Here is a 21207-nt window from a genome sequence, read left to right on the forward strand (position 1 = left end):
ATCGTCTGCATACATGTGGAATTGCACGTTGGATGTTTGTAGAAGATCAGTAAGAGGCTCCATGAAGAGGTTGAAGAGTGTAGGGGATAGAGAGGAGCCTTGAGGGACTCCTAGTGTGACCGGAACAGAGTTGGACAGTGTGTTGTTGATCTTGAATTTTTGAGTCCGATTTTGCAAAAAGGAGGTGAACCAATCGAGCACAGGACCTGAAAGACCCATTCTGTGGTTCAACAGCTCTATCAAGTGATCGTGTTTGACCGTGTCGAACGCTGAAGAGAGATCTAATAGGATTAGGAGACATGCTTCGTTACGATCTAGGAGTTGAAGTGCATCATCAATGATGTGTGTCATGGCTGATTCCGTGCTGTGATTTGCAAGGAAGCCAGATTGGTGTTTATTTAGGAGGTTGAAGTGGTTGATATGATTTGTCAGTTGGTGATGAACACATTTTTCCATCAGTTTGGCCGGGGTGGGAATATTGGAGATAGGGCGGTAGTTGTTGAGGTCCAAGGGATCAGCTGTGGGTTTCTTATGGATGGGAGTTACTTGCCCTATCTTTAGTGAATCAGGAATGCAGACTTGTTGAAGAGAGTTGTTGATGATCTTGGTCCATAATGGTAATAACATCGGTGTAAGATCTTTAACCACCTTTGCGGGGAGATGGTCATTGAGGTGATTGGAGGGTTTCAAGGTGCTGAGCAATATGCCTATAGCTTCTTCCTAATAGGAGTGAAAGAATGCCCATGTTGCATTATTTAACAATGTAAACTTGGGTGTGAGTTGTTGAGAAGCATTCAGGGGTAAGGGAGGGAATTTGGTGAGGGGGCAAGATTGAGAGATCAGGTCCTTGAGAAGATCTTTCTTGATGTTCTCCGTCTTTAGGTCAAAGTGGTTAGCAAAGTCATCACAAGATGGTTGTGGGTGAGTGGGTTCAAGTGGCCTTTGCGGGTGGTCCTTAGATTGCGATTTGATCAGTTCAAAAAGTTTTGGGGTTGATTTTTTGCCTGGTCAAGTTGTTGGCTAAAGAAGTCAGCTTTAGTTCGTTTGACCTTGCGAAAATAATCATTTCTTTTTCTTTTTAGAATCAGGAGGTTCTTGGTGTATGGTACTGATCTCCAGTTGCGTTCAGCAGTTCTGAGGGAACGTCTGTCCTCGTTAAGGAGACCGTTGAACCAAGGTTTAGAGTCTTTCATGGAGACTCTCTTTAGTTGCAGGGGAGAAAAATCATTAATTAACCTGGTCATGGAGTTTAGGTAGTGATTGGTAAGGTCTGTTACGTTAGAAGTTCCAGCAGGGGGTAGAAGTCGAGTCTTGCTAGAGGAGGGTAAAGAAAATGTGTTGAGCTTTTTCCAGTCTCTAATCCAAACCTTGGGTTTTGTAGCTTGGGCATGGGTCAGCTTGATTGTTTCATTGATGAAAAAGGTGATGATGTGATGATCAGACCAGCCGCAAGGGAGGATCGAGTCAAGAAGGGTAGAATCGATCTTAGAGATTATTAAATCCAAGATTCCGCCTTTGTTGTGTGTAGGAGTATTGCATAATTGGATGAGGTCTAAGGCGTTGAGGAAGTTTTTTAGGCTGTTGACCACTGAGTCACTAGGGTCGTTCCAGTGGAGATTGAAGTCACCAAGGAAAATTTTTGTATTTCGTCGACCGGTGAGTGATGTGATCACGTTCATGAGGTGTTCGGTGAATAGTAGGTTATCGCCAGGTGGATGGTATATGATGTGGAGCGAGCAGACAGGTTTACCATTACTATTGAGGTCGAGGCAGAAGTATTCACAGGAAGGGAGTACCAATGGAATGGCTCTGTTAATGGTGATGCTGCTCCGGTGTATGCATGCAATACCCCCTCCACTCTTACCCCCTGCCCTGTCTAGTCTGATGATGTCATAGTTAGGTGGAACTAGGATGTCGATGAGGGGTGAGGAGGAGTCTGTAAGTACTGTTTCGGTGAGAATGATGAGGTCAAGGTTAGCTGAGGTAATGAGGTCGGCTATGTCAGTTGCGTGTTTCGAAGCCGATCTACAATTCAGGAGTGAGCATTTAAGACAAGGGGTTACAGGGGAAGAGGTGTGTTCCTGGGTGGGTGTGACAATACAAAGATTATTGACGATGACTCCTCTGTTATTGTGAGTTGCGGGCCTGTGGGGGTTTTCAAGTATAGGAGGGATGGGCTTATGTGAACAGGGATCGGTGGTAGTAGTAGAGGGCTGTTCGTAGGAGAGCAAGAGAGAGCGAAGATCGGTCTGGGAGAGATGATGATTGTTAGTACGTGATGGGCAGGAGGGTAGGTTGCGGGAGGGTACTGATAACCATCTGGGAGCCCTGTCTTTGGTGCTACGGGGGTGTGTGGAGGCCTTGTTAAGCATGTAAGATCTTGGAAGACAAGGGTTATTCGATATCATGGTTTTAACAGCGTGGAGGTATTCTTTGATTAGATGAAGTGTGGAGATGATCACATCCAGTCTAGTGTCTACTGGGATTATGTTGGTGGGGGGAGAAACGATGGGTGTGTGTGTCTGGGGTGTCTTCTGGGGATGGGTGAAAGTGCTGGTGCCGGGGTGCGAGCGATCTTCTGAGTAGCTGGGTGTGTTTGTGGTAAGGATGCGGATGGTTGGGTAGAGGATTTGTCATGGCGGGCGAGGGTGGGAAGGGTGGAGGGAGGCTTTACAAAAATGTTAGATTAACACTGCCACAGAACAGTCTTGAAGAATCCCACATTATCCATGGAAAAATGGTTTAGTCAGCACACCAACTTGCAGTAGGGATGAAGTGTTCTATCAATTTGACATTGAAAAAAGAATATAATTCAGTATGGCTACATAATCTATGGATTGGTAATGCTAGCGATCACTTATTCCCAAAACTGTGGGCTTACATTTCTCGACAAGTGAAAATACTTTTAACTTTAAACACTAAAACGGAAGGTTATTTAGCTAGTCTACTCAGTTTAAAGAAAATAATCACAATGAGAACTTTCAATCAAGTTTATGGTGCCCTTATTTTAAAAATGATGATAGTCTGGATTTTGACTAGTGTATCAATAAATTGTAAAACATTCAGGTTTTTGTATTAGAAAAATTGCTGTCAATTTATCTGTTTAGGTTTGTTTTTTTCAAACATCTCTAGTGCTAGATGTTAAACATAGACAATTAAACATTAGAACCAATGATAGAATACTTCCATTAGGCAGTACAATTTTCACATTTTGGAAAATTGCTACATTTTAAATTATTTAATGAATGATTTCATAGTTTTAAAAAAGTAATGCATAGTAGATACTAAACTCTGAGCTACGTACTTGCTCTCTTTTCTATCTCTGTTATTTTCTTTTTCTTACTACAATCCCCCTATCTCCATTGTCTCAATCTTTCTTTCTCTCCCCTTTATTTTGTTGCTCTATGATGCTGCACAGTGGTCTTTGGCCAGTTTGTGTTTTTCCAGACATCACTCCATGATGTGGTTGAGGTGTATGACGGACCAAGTCAGCAGTCGGCTCTCTTATCTTCTCTCTCAGGATCTCATTCAGGTATTTCTTAATAGAACTATCTTGCATCAGTAATTTCATTCAAATCATATGGATAAGTGTTCTAACAGAAGATGCGAGTGGTCTTATACTTAAAGGTGAAGACTACAAATACAGAACATATAGTAACAGAGTTCTAATTCATGATGTTTAGTTTTTATAAATATTCATTAAACTCATCCTTTCGAAGCAATTGTACACTTAATAATTTTGAATCGTGAGAAAGCTCTAACCTCATAGGGCCTGATTCAGATCTCAGCAGATGGGTTACTTTGTCACAACGGTGACGGATATCCCGTCCTCCAAAATATAGATCCCACTATATTCAATAGGATTTATATTTCGCAGATGGGATATCCCTCAGCATTGTCAAGGACTAACAAGTCTGCAAAGATCTAAATCAGGCCCCTAGTGATTAATTGTCTATCCCCAAAAGGCTGCTTGTTGGTCACATACTTTGCTAGTGGCCTGTTAATGCATATATCTATCTGCTGAAAAACAATTATTATTCAATACTCGGAACCACATTTGTAAGCCCAAGAGGAATAATATAAATCTTCACTTTTGTAGAATCATTATTTAAATAATCCCATGCAAATATTGGCCTTCGAGACACTTGGCTATATGTACATATATATATATATATATATATATATATATATATATAAATATAAAGAACAGCAGAATGAACCACTGTGCAGCATGTGTAAGATAACATGCACTTTTTTTTAAAGGAAAGCTTCACTAAATCCAAACACCATGCAAAGCCCATGTGAAAATAAAATATGCAATGCAATCTACATTTCATTTTTTAAGATTTATGCCAAATTTCAAATTAGTAAAGGGGGTCTGACAAGTAAGGAGAACTGCTATATTAACAATAATAAATATTTAAATAGTGATGTTTAATAGATAGCTGAACCTCCAGGTAGGCCCCCATAAAAAATAATTTAAATTTTCATGTGCGAAAAATGGTAGTTCAAACAGTAGGGATAATGTCCGTTTAATAGTTAGCAAATGTCAAAAAAATGGTTACGATAATGATGAGCGGAAGGAAATTTTTCATATGAATGAAGTTATTAATATAGTTGCATCTTATTGAAAATCAAGGCACACTATAAAATAACTGAGAAATGTAGGTAAGACTGCAATGAAATATTAACTATTCTCAAATGATATAATGTATTCTTACTGCAGTCTTGTTCACTGCATGAATTTAGAATATATGTTCAATCAGATATCTATGAAATGTGCATTATGAATTATTATTATTTATTTGCCATTGCTTAATGATCTACTGCTGTTTTCAATTGTACAGTATGTTTCTACGTGAATTTAGCCTCACCTTCCATCATTTCTTTAGTATTGTAAATTAAGTTGTAAACAAAACAAATTATTTCTTACAGCACCTTCTACAGAAGAGTGCTGTACTTACTATCCGATGAATGCACCCAAGTTTTTCCTCCCACGCAATAGTTTACTTTATTGTGTTTTTTTGAACGAGGTGGTAAAGATGTCTTTCTGGGTAATTTTCTTATGGGGGATTGTACTGGGACATTTGAGATTGTTTGACTGCTGTAGTATTAAGTCACATCGTGTTATCTCAGTCACCTGTGTATCTTAATGTACATCATTTTTTCATTTTATATTATGATGTGTAAATAGAAAAAATAGATGACTATATATCATTGCTAATTTGGCATTAGATCATTCAGAGTGCTTATGATACTTTGTTTCTTTTTATTCTGTTGAGTAGGGGAATCTCTTCCACTGAGTACAGGTAACCAGATCACAATTAAATTTACGTCTGTGGGACCCGTAACAGCTAAGGGATTTCACTTTGTCTATCAAGGTAAATGATCATTAGATTTGAACAACATATTACTTGTTGGTTGAATGTACTATGAATTCAATACACTACTTTGCAAAGACTTATAAAGTGCTGTAAATGTTTCAAATACATTATTTCCAACACTGGTTCATTCTTTATATACACTATTAACGTATAGCAGTGTTATATGAGTTATACTTCGGTATACAAGTTAAGCAGTTTTTATTCTTTAGATTGTTATCAATTTTATGCTGTTATGAATCACTAATATCGAAACATTTCACTCTATTGCTCTACATATTACATAACAGTGTTAAGTTCTAGAAAGCATAACTTTATTTTCCGGGATCTGCGTTATGTACTATATTCAGAGTGTATGTTGTGCTGTATGTGTAAAGGTCTGCGGTGTTCTAGAATGTCTTTCCAATAGTTTTGTGTAGTGGGTAGTCAACAATCCATTTCTTAAATTGGAGGAAAATTGATCCTTTCTTTTCTACCAATAGAAGTAATTTTGCTTTTAGAAAACCTTGAATAGAACAATGGCTTTAGTTAATTTTTAATTAGACAAATTGAGCAAACAATGCATTTGCTTCCATTTGTGAATGCTGTACTTCTGCATCTATTTACTGGAATGTATTAGGATTATGTCTGAAAAATAGTCTGCTTGTCTTTCTCTCTAAAAGGGCTGATTGTATGTGTGAATGCCCCCTGATGAGGCATATACTTAAATTAATAAAAAATAAATACTGACACTGTGGAATATATATCATTGAGTTGTTGAGGTTTGGCAAATGTAGAAATATGTGTGATAATGAAAGGGAAAGTTGAGACTCTCAAGTATGGCAAACACTTCTGATAATTAAGCTTTTGTGTGAAACAAAATCACTCATATCATCACCCATTATGTTACAATTACATAAAAAGAAGAATATGTGCTTCTTTTAGACACAAATATATATACAATCGAAGCGCTGTTTTTTTTTAAAGAAATGTATAAAAACAAAGGGGGCTATCTATTGCAGTTCATTTAAGAATTCATAGGTGTGGGTTCACTTTTAGGAACCACTTGACATTCGGCTTTATTTTTGTGCAAACTCAGTTATGGCATTATAGAGCCATAATATGTAGATACCCATTATGTAAACTTTGCTTGTAAGGATACAGATAATTGGACATTAACTCTACGTTGTAAAATCCCTGAAGACAGATTTTGAAGCTGTCAGAGGTTGTGCTGCAACATTGATGTCAATAATAGACATGGTAATGACTTTGAAAAGCACTCCTGAAATCAGGAATTACATCATCAATGATCATTGATCACCACTTGTTTAGTACTTCTCGAAAATGTGAGGGATGAAGAGAAGGGTATATATAACTAGCATACCACAGAGTGCTCGAATTTCCAGACCTACCATGGAACATAGTTTCAGGAAAGTCATCACAAATAGAAAACAATTCATATGATTCATCATCCAAGGCCCAGTATTTAAATGTAAATTGATCAACGTGATGTACATTATACAAGTTAAAATATACATAAATAAGAAAGCTGAATATTTCGACATCACTGTCGTTGGCTTTCTGCAGCAGCAGATATGGCATTGACTGTGCACCTAAAGTAAGGATAAAGTGAGCTAGTGAAACCAATTCAATTACACAAGTCCTACATTACCTGAATTGTAATAGGGAAAGCATCTTAGTGACAGTTCTTATATAGCAACAAAGAGGGTGGTTAATACATTGAACGTATCCGTGTAAGGTGACAATGCATGTGTGAAATATTCTAGGAAGTTGCTAATTAAGTTGTGCATGTTTCTGCCAAATACTTCTCAGTGGGAGCTTAATTTTTTAAGGGCTAGATAATGAGACAATGTGCAATATGTTTAGGTGCAGGAATATTCCACTCTGTCCAATTCCACCAGCATCCAGTTGAAGCCAGCATTAATAGACACAGAAATTGTTGCTGATAGCTGTCAATGTTAGAACTGATATGACGTGTAAACTTTTAATGCATAAGTTCACTCTTTTTAACTATATGATATTCTTTACGTATTTCAATTTAAAACCTGGTTTGAAAGTTGTTGTAAAAATAAAGTCTGAATTTCCGGACGAAGCTACCAACATGCAATTCCCACACCAGTTGCCGAAATGGCACATACTTTTAATTTCTGAACATTTTTACTGAAATAGATTGAAAACCACAATGCGCATATGAGCCTAGTATCTGTTAAAAATGCTAGCCATTATTTGCACAGGGCAATAATTGATAATACATCTCATCTCATATGCTTGCTCAGTCGATGCATTAGGGTACAGAATTACAGGTAAATTCAACAGCTGGACCAATGGATGTAGCTTTCAGTGTTTCAGAAGGTGTGGTTGTACAGAGGCCCAGATGCCTCAGAGTTCCACATAATCCTGATTATCACTGTATTTTACTACCCAAATAGCTGGGGGGGAGGGGGGGGTCATTGACCTTGCTTGTAACAGGTATCTTTGTACCCTTGCATGTCCACTTGTCCACATATGTTCCTTAAGTAATCCAGTCCACGGGTTTCCATATGTATTTGAACATATGCAGTGGGCATTATAACTGATGGTGTCAAAACACTAGCTGACTGTAAGACCAACTGCAGGAGAGATGACAAGACCTGACCACCCTGGTAGGTGAAATAAGTCACTTTTTCAAGTGCCTACAAAAACCAGCTTGGGAGGAAAGACTTGCAGTGTGGGTGGAAAGGGTAAGCATAACTTGGCAGCTGAGACTCGAAAGGAGCGCCCCCACCTGGCTTTTCAAAATCCTGGTACCTCCACCTCCCTAAGAGAGGAAGACCTCAACTGTCTTTTGGGGCTATACCAGTGGAAGGCCGTTCTCAAGTGCATCGGCCCCTGACGATGGAGGGCAATGTGAACTAGTGAGAGGGCTTTGAAAGTCACACACTTCTTGACTGGCAGCCAGTGCAGACAGCGAATGCCCTCTCTGGCTGACAAACGTTTAGGAATGTCCAAGATCACACATAACGTCCGTCATCACACATTTAAAATATTAGCTGGTGTACGGTGCTTCTCACCAATCAGATTATTATATTTGCACATATATCTGAGTTGAAAGACACCTGCTTGCTAACAGATATGTGAGTTAATTTATCAGATTGCCGGTGCATCTTTGAACTGCCTGGAAGTGACCTTCTAAAATTAATATTCATACTGGAATGCTTTTTCTCTGAGCAGAATTAAAAAAGGCTCAGTTTTTTTGACAGGGTTTCTTCAGTTTCATTATTCATTTGGAAATTAAAGGTTGCAGGTGCTGAAGCCTCTGCCATACTGAGAATCCATAATTTACAATGAGCTTCTTTTTAATCCCAATCTGACAAGCAGAACACATTTTTCTAACCCCTAGTCAAAAGGCAAACACAGTTTCAGACAGCCTACGTTTTCAAGCAACGGCACCGACTGAATAAAAAATTCATTGCAAGACTGGATGTTTTTGCATCTTTAGAAATTCTCAGCTGATATCCGAATGTGTTTTCAATCTTGGCGAGAATACAAATGACTCTGCACACTTTAGTAATATTTCAATTCAGAATAAAATTGATGCTATTAAATCTTCATTTAGAGGATCCATTTGAGAATTATGCAAATTCTCCCAATTACCTATACCTCGATGCTTTCCACAAATCATGTTTAATGTTTGCATTTCAAAGTCTTCGTTATATCTCCTACCCAGATGCAAAAAGTGCAAGTAAATAATTACTCGTTGTTTGTGCAGCTGTTCCAAGAACAAGTGCCACGCAGTGCAGCTCTGTGCCTGAGCCGCGCTTTGGAAAGAGAATTGGGAATGAGTTCGCGGTGGGCGCGCACGTGTTTTTCGAGTGCAACCCGGGGTACCTCCTCCACGGATCGGCATCCATTCGATGTGATACCGTGCCGAACGCCTTGGCGCAGTGGAACGATTCCTTGCCTACATGCATCGGTGAGTGCTCCTTCCTCTCTTTGCCTTTTATTACTGGTTGCATCCTGAAAGACATTTATTTCTATATTAAACTTGAAAGGCCTGCTATTACTTTCTCTTCTGTTCCTTCCTTTCTTTCATTACTTTCATCACCGTGCTTATGAAAATGTAATAATTTGTACAAAAATGTATACTTTGTGTAAATTGGTTTTCTATGGGTGTGCGTGGCTGGTATTAAATGCTGAAAAAATTATACTTTTCAATTAACAGGTTTATGATTGCTTGGCCGAGGGACATTTTGCAGCAGGGGAATAAAGGGTGCAGGTTACTAATAGAAATTCTACCCACTGGGCCAGTATTTTTCTCAGCTTTATTTAGAACACTTTATGTGAGATAATATTTCTGTAACACAATATTCTGACACAGAACCAAATAAAAATGCAATGTACCAGAATTTTTTTTAATTTACTATAATGACTGTAGGCTTAGCGAGCAAAGCACTCATGTTTGGCAAACCCATCCCACTTAGAGCGAAAAATGCTGCCGTAACAAATGGTGGACGAAATACTGAAGATATCAAACATTCATCCCCATTCAAGAGATCTTTTGGTCACAGTGCCACTGAATTCAAGCTAGCCTGGCAGATGAGGAGTGATACCCCGAAACCAGTCCAATGATGCTTGTTTCCAGACTAGGAAGGAACCAGCTTCGCAGTTCAGGCTGGATTGTTCCCATGAGGAGCAGTGTCAAGACTGATTTACATATGGTTTGGGCCAAACTGGGGTGGCATAGGGAGCAAAAGAATGATGGATTAAACCTAGATCTCTTGGCTGGGGGTGAGTGGTTGAAAAGTATCAGCACTCCGTCCATCATTTTGTTGTGTTTGCCATAACCTTTATTAACAGAAATGCTTGATTTTGTGGCAAAAGTAATATGGTTCATATTATTCTTGGTGCAAACTTTCACTCCCTCATAGGTGGATTTGACAATCAGGCCCATCCAGTCTGGTAAAGAAAAATAGCGACAATTTTAGTCCACATTATTGTCTTACTAATTTGCTTTTATTTATTGCATTCCTATTAAGAGATCCATAAGTTATAAGAATATAATTAGTTACGGTGTTGTTGAGATTAAAAAGAAATGTGCTATTCTATTGTGAACAGATGGATTTAGATAGATTTCAGAATGTAGTTAAAGGGCTTGTATGAGCTATAAGCTTTAGAAACCAAAAACATATTTACATCAATTCATGACGTCTATAAGAACGACACCAATATGTGCAGCTCTAGATAATGCAGCGTCTTCCTACTGAGAGGATGTTATGCCCTCCCCAACCCTACCCCATTGGTGGCAAGGATAGTCCTTGGGCTTGCTTTTACACCTTTTTCTGGATACAATGACAAAGGTGGACTTATAACCATGCCTTTTATAAAGACCATGAAGGTGACATTACAACTAATCTAACATACATCACAGTGAATCTTGTCTACTGGCAGAGTTGGGTTTTGTACGTGCAAAACAAATGTACCTTACTGCACAAGGCAGTCCTTTGGGTGAATTATTTTATCATTTTGGCAAGAATAATTACGCAACTATGAATTAATACATAGTACGCCTGCTGGCTTTGAACTTTGTTGATATGATAATATAATGCATGTAATTCTGTAATCCCTGTATACATGCATGTCTCTAACGTCCTTATAATAGGTGACTAGTGATTCACTAATTCGCAGATTATAATTTAATAAAGAAATGACATCAGAACTTGACTATTATAAGTTATTACCATCTAGTTCTCACATCACAATGCCCTTCTGCCAAAACCAGCAGCCGAAGTGAAAGGCATGTCAGGTCATGCAGCAGCTGTTCAAAGCAATGGAAAAGGAATGTTGCATGTATTTACTCTGTTCTATTTTAATAGCTTACAATAACAAGCAGAGAGAATGTGTTTATTTTTGCCCTTCTTAGATTGAGAAAAGCTAGAATCGTTCTACATGTTTCTACACATTCCGAACTTCTGCAGCTTTTGTTTTTTATAAAAATACTGACTTGTATTGAACGGTTTCTAATATCTATTTCCAACAAATAACTAACATGTTTTTGATGTGTTTAATTTTGCAGTAGGGGTTTTATTTGTATTCTTATTTTTGCAAATATGCACCAAGGTTTTAAGAGGTTTGCGGGGAAAGTTATGGTGTGACCATGTATTACATGGGACAAAGTACACCCTGGCATACATGATAAGAATATTACAAGTCACCTAGTAGTTCCATTACCTTATATAGGAACTCGGCTTTCAGCCCCATTCCTCAATATGGTTATGGAACTCCTTGGTGACTTGCTATATTCATATGATGTACGGCTGGGGATACTTACTCCCTTTTATCATAATCACATATTTTGTCTTCTATGGTGAGAATTTTACACGGAACCTGTGAGGTTCCTGTCACTCTAGTTTACTAGATGTCTAAGCATCATTAAGTGCATCTTTTAATTTGTTATTTGTTACATTCAGATTTTACACATACATACATCTTCTCAGACACTTAGATATTATAGGGAGTCAGGAGGGTGGATTAGGACACATGGGAGCCCTGTCATAAAGAATTCCACATAACCACATTGTGCTCCTTAAAGGCAGAACTAATTTTACAGGTGTTACATGAAGAGACTGACTACAGTCCTCTTGTTTGATTCCTATGGTTGCCTAAGAACACACAACACTGAGGTATTGGTGTTAGGATAGGCATTATTTAATTAAATCTAGGATGCACACTAGAACATTGACTGTATTTCGGACCACTGGATCACAGACTCCCAAGTGCTCCGGACTTGCAGGAAGCCAACATTAGTCATTGCACATTGCATCCTAAATAAGGTGTAGGAGCAAGCATGGTGATGAAGCATTTCACTGTGTTACTTTGTGGGAAGATAATTCTTTCAATAGAAAGATTAAGCATTATTCAGAGGCACAGATTTCAGGCTCACTAATGTAGATGCCTTAATTTGACGTAATGCTTTTGCTACCAATTAAATTGTATAGTCATAGTACTTTTGGTTTTCTGATATATGTATTGGTAAATATACTATAAACATTCAATGTTCACCTGTTTGAAATTATGTTGTTGGTTGATTGGGATGTAAGCCCTGGTCAAGCACCAACCAAATCCTAGTCAGGGTAAGGCACAAACCCCAAATCAACCTGTGCTCACCCTCTGGTAGCTGGGCACAGAGCAGTCAGGCTTAAACTTAGAAGTAATGTGTAAAATATTTGTTCAAATACCACACAACACCTCGGGTCTAGATAAGGAGGTGGAAAGTGAGTCAGGGAAGACAAGAATGAAAATATGTCAACAGGTAAAGATAACAGCCACCTCTAGTAGAGAGGAGAAACTCTGTTGCCACAATCCATCATTCACAGACTGTGAGGTTTCATCATTTGGGTCAGACCTCCTCTCGCTCGGGAACTCAATCTTAGGAATTGACTGAGATATCCTTCGCAGAATAAAGGACTAGAGGATGGCTGATGACTCAACAGAGTCCATCATAGAACCCATAGGCATATGTTCATGCTATGTGAAGAGGGTTTCTACCACAAGAAAGGAGAAACGTGCAGCGCTAAATGATATGAAAAAGTGTGTTAAAAATAACTAAGGGAACTCTATGCTAATTTTATTAATGGAGTGCCCTTGTCATGTTTAAAAAGCAGTGTGTCAACATTTGAAATTGTCAAATGTTGAACGATGTAATTAGGTCGACATGTTTCTGCCCACACAAGGATCTAAAGGTATCGGGGCATTCTTCAGGACCAAACAAGCAAAATATTATATAGAGCTGCTGCTAATATCAAAGAAGTGAAAACATTATTATACAGTGATAAATGTCAAATGAAAACATTTCATATACTCCACCGGTAATGTCCAACTAAGTGGTAGTAGAAGATTTTACCGGTTACCCATAACGATTGGGTGTCACCCGCACCTCTACCTGGTAACTACTCAGGGAAGGGGGCCCCACTCTCTCCGTCGGTACCCCTGGGCGGTTGTTGAGTAGTGACCGGTCACTACTCAAACAGTAAATCAATGAAACCCCACACAAAAAGATTTCACACCGGGTTAGAAAAATAGAACTTCATTTGGTAAATAAAATAAGACGGAAATAACAAAAATCCAATAAGTAGAACTTTAGACATTGAATTTGAAAGTTTAGAGTGAAAAATAGAGCTGAGAAGCAAAAAGTACTATTGGGGAGATCAGGCCACACTAGACTGTCACAAAACCACAAGTTCAGGCCAACCGCTATAGAAAGCGAGTCGGCTACAGGGTCCCAGTTAGGCCAACCAAAGTACCTTAATCCCAGTTGCAGATCACTTGCGTGGATCTGCATCAGAGCTGCATCGTGCAGCTGAGGCAATGCATCAGTTCCAAGATGTGGCGAGGGTACTGTCGATGGGGCTTGCAATTGGAAGTCCGAAGTCAAGGATGTGAGATGCAGCAGAGGCGAAGCATTAGTTTCGATGAGCATTGAAGCTACGAAGCGGATATCCGTCGTCATTGCCGAGGATGCCATCGATGAGGAATGTGAGGAGCTTGCTCTGGGTAAGACATCTATCAGTGGCGGTGCGGAAGGCGATGCATTGGTCTCAGGTGTGGGACACTGTGGTGATGGGATTATTTGGAGACAGGTCTAATCCATGCAACAAGGTGATGCGTCAGTTCTGCTCAAAGATGCATCGCTCAGCCAAGGAGCTGCATCAGTTCTGCTCGGTGATGCACCGCTCAGCCAAGGCGATGCGTCAGTTCTGCGTGGGGATGTGTCGCTCAGCACAGAATGCACGGGTTCCACTGGAGTTATACCTTAGGCCCACTTCCAAGTGTCCACCACTGGTCTGGCACCATTTGGAATGGGATACTCACAGATGGCAGAGTCTTAGATGCAGAAGCAGGTTGTTTGGAAGTCTTTTATGTCCCTAAGACTTCAGATCAGGAGGCCAGCCAGATAGCTCTTGGAGTCACTCTGGATTCAAGGGATGCAGGTCCGGTCCTCTCACCCAGAGAAGTGTGCAGCAGGTCAGCACAGTAATTCAGGGGTTCAGAAAAACAACAGGCCGGCAGAGTGGCAGTCCCTTCAGCAGCACAGCAGTCCTCCTTCCTGGCAGGGTCTGGACAGGTCCAGACTTGCACTGACGTGATGTCAGAGGTCCAGTGCATATAGACAGTTGTGCCTTTAAAGTGGGGGAGACTTCAAAGACATGCCCTTGAAGTGCATAGAGGCCCTCCCTTCCCAGCCTGGATCCAGACTCAATACAAGGGGGTATGCAGCCTTTTGTGGGTTGACAGGACAGTGACCATTTAGGTGTAAGTGAGGCAGGGTCCAGCTTCATCCTCCTATCCTGCTAGGGTAGCTCATTAGGTCACACCTGAGCTCCCATTGGGTGTGGCTGTCTAGAGGTAATATAAAAAGTCCAGTTGTCTCCCAACCCAGAAATGTGATCAGTGCTAGGCAGCAGGCACCAAATGGCTAAAGTAAGAACATGCCAACTTTCTAAAAGTGACATTCACAGAATTGCAATTTAAAATCGGACTTCACCATAAGTTTGGATTTTAAATTATGATTCCAGAGACACCAAACTTAAAGGAGTTGTATCTTCCCATTTCGAAATTACTCTTATCAAATGTAATAAGGTAATCCTCATGTTCTCCTATGGAAGAGATAGGCCTTGCAACAGTGAATAACATCTTTTTCACTACCTGGATAAGTAAAACTAAAAAATACATATCATCCCTTTTAAATACAGTGCACCACTGGCCTCTGGGTTGTCCAGGGCCTACTGTAGAGATGACATATCTCTAAAAAGTGAAGCTTTGAGCCTGGCAAACATTTTATTTTGCTTGGTCAAAATAGCAGTCTCAATTGCACACACAGGCTCTCCAGTGGCAGGCCTGATACATGGTGACATGGCTACTTAAGTGGATGGCATAATCAGTGCTGCAGGCCCAAAAGTTGCATTTAATTTACAGGCCCTGGGTGAAGAGTGTACCACTTTACTAGGGACTTATAAGTAAATTAAATATGCCAATTATGGAAGAAGAAATATTACCATATTAAGGGGAGAGACCACATGCATGTTAGCACTTGCTAGCAGTGGTAAAGTGTGCAGTATCCTAATGCCAGCAAAAACTAAGTAAAAGAAAGTGAAGGAGAAAGGCAAAAAGTGTGTGGCAAGACCACCCTAAGGCTGTCAGGTCTAACATCACCCCTTTCTCTTTTCTTTGTTATGAAGGAAGTAATTATAGGGGAACACGCACAGTAATGTACACTAATGTACACAATTCTTTATCGATGTTTTGGCATACTTATTGACAGTTTGTTAATCACCAGCTAGTAAGGAGCTAAACAGTCTGAGAATTCCATTTTTTTATTTGAATTTTTACATATGAAATTTTACTTAGTGCGCTTAGAACAGTAACACAAACTATAATGCATTGTCTTTTAAGACAAATATTTTGATTCATAGATTTTATTCTTTTTTCTCAGGATTTGACATGTTTAGAAAAAGGATGAGAAAATAATGGTTTGTAAATAGATTTAAAGTATAAAAAAATCTACTTTATAAGAAAAAGTGCACGTATGTATGATTATTTAGTGCATTGAACACCAGTCAAAGTGCAGTAGATTGTATAAATCAAGGGGTATATTTTCTTAATATCACCATTAACAATTACTTTAAACAAGTCTCAGCTCAAGTACTATTTACACTTTTTTTCAGATAAATGTATTAGCTCTTGGTGGGGGGGGCTTGTGGCACTTCCATACAGTATTATTTAAATAGGCGTCATCAGTAGTTATTATAGTTAGGACCATATTGACATAGGAAAATAAATGTTTGCCTTGCCTATACCTTAGGCGTCTTATGACGAATCTTCAAAACCTTTCCCCTAAAAAATAGTCACATTCGGTCTTGTTGTGTATGGAAAGCTTTAGGGCGATCTGTTAAGTGGGGCAGAGAAAAAAGGGGTAAAATAAAGTGCATTTTCCCACGTTAATTCACATATGCGCTTTGAACACGACTACAGCCCGAACTGCTGTACGGAATGGCATCTAATTTTGCAGAAAGGTAAATTTTGTTCAACAGATCATGTGTTCAGTTATTTGAGTAAATCTGTTCAGTAGTTCTGAAGAAATTAAAGGAAATCCACATTTGTGTACCTGTGGCCACCACTATTTCGCAAATAATAACAGGCTTGTGCAGTTGTGTCCTCTAATGGAAAATTCATGTTATCACAAATTCCTAGATAAAGATGCAAGAGGAAAATCATATTACCAAAACACACACAAGGTCACTGGTGACATTTCCTCGTGCTCATTACACAGCTGTAGTGCAAAATATGTGCTGGACATTTGCCCAAGGAGGTAGCACTTAGTAATTAACTAGTAGAAAGTACACCACTTGGGTAGATATTTTGTGCAAAACAGTGGACTCTTTTTGGATAAAGGGGCAGACGCGTTTGTTGCACCCTAGACACAAACACAACTATTGAGATACCCACAGATACATTTAGAAACACGCTCACACACTCAGGCATTTAGACACCCTGAGACAACCCACTCAGACACTGACACACCTACTCACAGATAACAAACACAAATGAAAACCTGATTTCAAGATTCTTCTGGTTTTCTTAAATCAAGGAGAAATGCATAGTCATTTTTAATATTTCTTGGGAAATAAAACATAATTATATTAAGGTGCATGGGGTCAGGAGAAGCAACTCATGGAAAAACACTGTGTGCTACCCGGAGAGGGCAACTTAGATATTTTATTGCACAATCGTTGGTCAACTGGATAGGTAACTAGGCTTCTGAACTATGTATATCATATCCAGCATAAGTGACATATGCTTCAATACATTTTATGCGTTAAAATGCACATACCTTGCACTGGTTTAAAGAAAAAAAATCTGAAACATGTCACATAAAAAACAGATAAATATTGTTTCTTAAACAACTGATAAGGAGTTAGATGCTCATACCTTCTGATTTGCAAAGTGGCATTCGCAGGTAATATATAGTATGTGTTTCCAAGAACTGATTTACTCTGATACACAGCTAATTCTGCAGTTTCATTGATTACACCTCCTTTGCCAGTAGGTGTTTTGGGACTTTTGCATGTGGCTTTGTAAGGACAAAGTATAAGAGTGTCTGAAGTCGTTTTATTTAAACATTAGCTCTTGAATCATGTGCTGAGAGTGTATACTCAAGCAAATGTTAATAGCAGTATGTTCTTCCAGGTTTGACACAAGTTTCTGATCGCCACTTTACAGTGGACTCTGGATCAAAGATCTATGTTCCATTTTTTTTTATTTTATTTTTTTATTGAGATGGATTAGAAAAGCACTACAGAAAAAAGAAAGAAATACATTCATACATATAATAAGATATCAGCTGGATAAGACGGTAAGTACAAAGATACAAAAGAGTTTAAAAAGCGGTTCCTCAATACATAATACAAATCACACTCAAAAAGTAATTTTTACAGACAGGCAGGGATTCAATCAGTTCATCCTCTTGTTTCCCTCCACTTACTAAGGGGTGCCCAGATTTTTTCACCAAATACTTTCTTCTTCTGTCCCTTAAATTTATATAAGCATTCTTCGATATTATGGGTTCCAAGCAATCTTGTCAACCAAACCTGGAATGAGGGGGCAACTGAGTCTTTCCATGCCGCCGCTATTAAAATTCTTAACACTGCAACACAAAGAAAGACAAAGGCTTCCGCTTCGTAAGTGATTTTCAGATTTTCATCCCTGCCAATTAACACTGTCGTTGGGGATAGAGAGATTTGTCCCTCTAGCAGCCCCGATAAAAACTTCTCTATTTCAGTTAAAACAGGTTTCAAGTTTGGACAGGAATAAAACATATGAATTAAATCTGCAGGGCTTCGATCGCATCTCGGGCATTTATCTGTATCCCTTTTCCCCCATTGGAACAACTTTGATGGGGTATGATATAGATTAAAAATCATTTTATAATGTTGTGTTTTTAGATTGGTTGCTCTTAATATTTTCTTGTTCAAAGCTAATGCATAATCCACATCGACATTTGAATCCCCAATTCTAAGAGCCCATGCGTTTTCCACTTGCACCACATCATCTTCCAGACTCTGCAACAAAAGACCATAGCCTATTTTGATCTTGCGGCCACCATTCCTTATATATTGAACAATTGGATTCATCTCCTGGATAGAAACCCTGGGTCTTATGGATTTCACTGATTGTTCTAATTGATTGTACAACATCCAGTGGTTCGCTGAGATATCATATCTTTGTTGCAGAGTCTCGAACCCCACCAACTCTTCCTTACTCATTACATCTCCCAGATACCGGATACCCAGTCTTTTCCAAAGGGCGCTGTTTCTATTCTGTCCAAGATGTTTAAATGGGTGTGAATCCCAGAGATCTAAAATACCATTAATCTTCGGGATCTTAAGAAATTTCAACAGTTGCTTCCATACTCCCCATGCAGCTAACATCAATTTACTTTTACTCCTCTTATAACATTGCGCATTTACTTCCCGTATCAAGATCCCCTTGGCTTTTTCACCTATTACTAATTCATAAATTGTGGGAATTCTTGAAAGGCCAGGCTGGACTACCAGGGTGTTACAGCATAATAACTGTTTCATATGCAACGCTAAACAGACCCAGTGATATAGTCTGAGATTAGGGGCTGCTAGCCCTCCCCTCTCTAAAGGTAGTGACAGTTTAGCTAGCGATCTTCTTACTTTACCATATTGCCAGAGAAACTGTGAGAAGGCTGATTCCATTCTTTTTATCAAAGTTTCTTCAATTAATAAGGGAATAGCACGAAATAAATACAGCAGTTTCGGGAACATTGTCATTTTGAGGACATTAACTCGTCCAATCAAAGATAAATGTAAAACATCGATTCTCCTCAACTCTTTCTCTATCGCCGCCAATACTGGTAAATAATTTTCCTGAATTATCTTTCCCACATCTGCATTAATTTTAACTCCTAAATAAATAGCAGCGTCAACATATCTTTGATCTCTTTTCTGGATATTCTTTGTACCGATTATTATAGTTTTTTCCGTGTTGAGTTTATACCCTGAATATGCCCCGAACTGATAAGCCAGATTATTTAATTCCTGTATTGCTATATCCGGATTATTAGTGACAATTGCCAAGTCATCCGCATACGCTAGTATCTTAGTAGTATGACCATGCGAAATAACAGGGGATATTCTATCTGAGGCCAAGATTTTCCTGATCAACGGATCTATATATAGCGCAAATAATATAGGTGAGCAGGGACAGCCCTGTCGTGTGCCTCTTTTGATTGTTACCTCCTTCGATTGAAGCCCCATAGTAGTGATTCTGGCAACTGGATCCTCATACATAGCCTTAATGCCTTTCCTACAATTTGTTCCGAAACCTCTTTTCTCTAACACATCCCACATGAAATCCCATACTACACGGTCAAAGGCCTTCTCGGCATCCAATAAAATCATAGCCATATCACTCCCTGTCATATTTGCAGCGTCAAATAATGAGATAGCCCTGGCAGTGTGTTCTGTAGTACCACGCCCTGGAACAAACCCATGTTGCCAGGGCGATACCAGTTTATCTATAATCCCTCCTAATCTTTTAGCCCAAACTTTTGAATATAATTTCGCATCTGTATTGATTAGAGAGATCGGCCTATATGAGCCCGGGTTTTCCTCTGGTTTTCCCTTTTTGTGGAATACCACAATATTGGTCTGCTTCCAACTATCTGGAATAACACCTGAACATATGACTCCATTAAAAAGATCCTCCAGTATTGGCAGTATTTCTTCCTTCAGAGCCCTGTAAACCTCGATCGGGATCCCATCTGGGCCTGCCGCTTTACCCAATGCTAGTTCACTCAGAGCGTTTTCTCTCCTCCTTTGTTATACCCAATTCCAGCCGATCTCTATCTTCATCCTCCACCCTAGGCGTTATAAATGGTTGATCTTGTATAGGAAATACCACCCCTGGATCCTGATCATATAGTTTTTGGTAAAATTCATGGAATGCCTGTAGTATAGAGTTCGGGTCATTATATTCTCTCCCATTGTAGCTTATCTTACTAATGTTATTTCTATTCGAATCTTGCCTTATACGCAATGCTAATGCTCTGCCCGCCTGCTCCCCGGTCTCATAGCGCCTTGCTCTTTGCGTTTGATATGCACAGATCTCTTTCTGAGTGATTATTTTTAAAAGGTCACCCTTAATCCTGGTCATATTTCTAGTGGTCTCACTACTATCTTTACCAGTTGTTATTTCCTCGATATGATGTCTCTCTGTTTCAGCCAGAGCTGCTATCAAATTATCTATCTTGCTCTTATCTTCTTTCCTAATTCTTGTTGCGCAGCTAATCGTCTCTTCTCTTAATGCAGCTTTATATGATTCCCAGACACCATTTCTGGATGCACTATACCTATTTATATCAAAGAATTCTTTTGACCAAATTTTCATATGATTTAAAAACCTTTTGTCATTTAATAATTTCCTGTCAAAGGTCCATCTAGAGGTTTTCCTTAATACACTGGGTATTTTATAGGTGAGTACCAGAGGATTATGATCTGAAATTACTCTTGGTAATTTCTGAATGTTTACTTTCCCGATCTCTCCCATTGTTATGAAGAAATAGTCTAACTTAAAATACTTTTGTGCTGGATGGAAGAAATATGTATAGCCACTATCCCCTGGCATCTTATCTCCCCAGATGTCTACCAGGCCATGAGACTGCATCATGGAGCTTATTGCTGCCTTAACCTTTCGCTTTCGGCCTGTACATAAGTTCCCCTGGCGCCAGTCCGCAGAGATATTCATGTCCCCACATACTATCAGC

General features: G+C 39.2%; 1 protein-coding gene across 1 annotated transcript in view; it reads left to right on the forward strand.

Annotated features, from left to right (window-relative positions):
• CSMD3 (CUB and Sushi multiple domains 3) overlaps positions 1-21207 on the forward strand; it is a 3006114-nt gene that overhangs the window by 2365688 nt on the left and 619219 nt on the right. The window contains exons 33-35 of the mRNA XM_078686868.1: positions 3419-3532; positions 5286-5381; positions 9130-9333. Of these exons, the coding sequence (XP_078542994.1) occupies positions 3419-3532; positions 5286-5381; positions 9130-9333 (414 nt within the window). The remainder of the gene's footprint in view (positions 1-3418; positions 3533-5285; positions 5382-9129; positions 9334-21207) is intronic.

This window comes from Lissotriton helveticus, chromosome 4_1 (assembly GCF_964261635.1).
Source record: "Lissotriton helveticus chromosome 4_1, aLisHel1.1, whole genome shotgun sequence".
NCBI classification, from domain to species: Eukaryota; Metazoa; Chordata; class Amphibia; order Caudata; family Salamandridae; genus Lissotriton; species Lissotriton helveticus.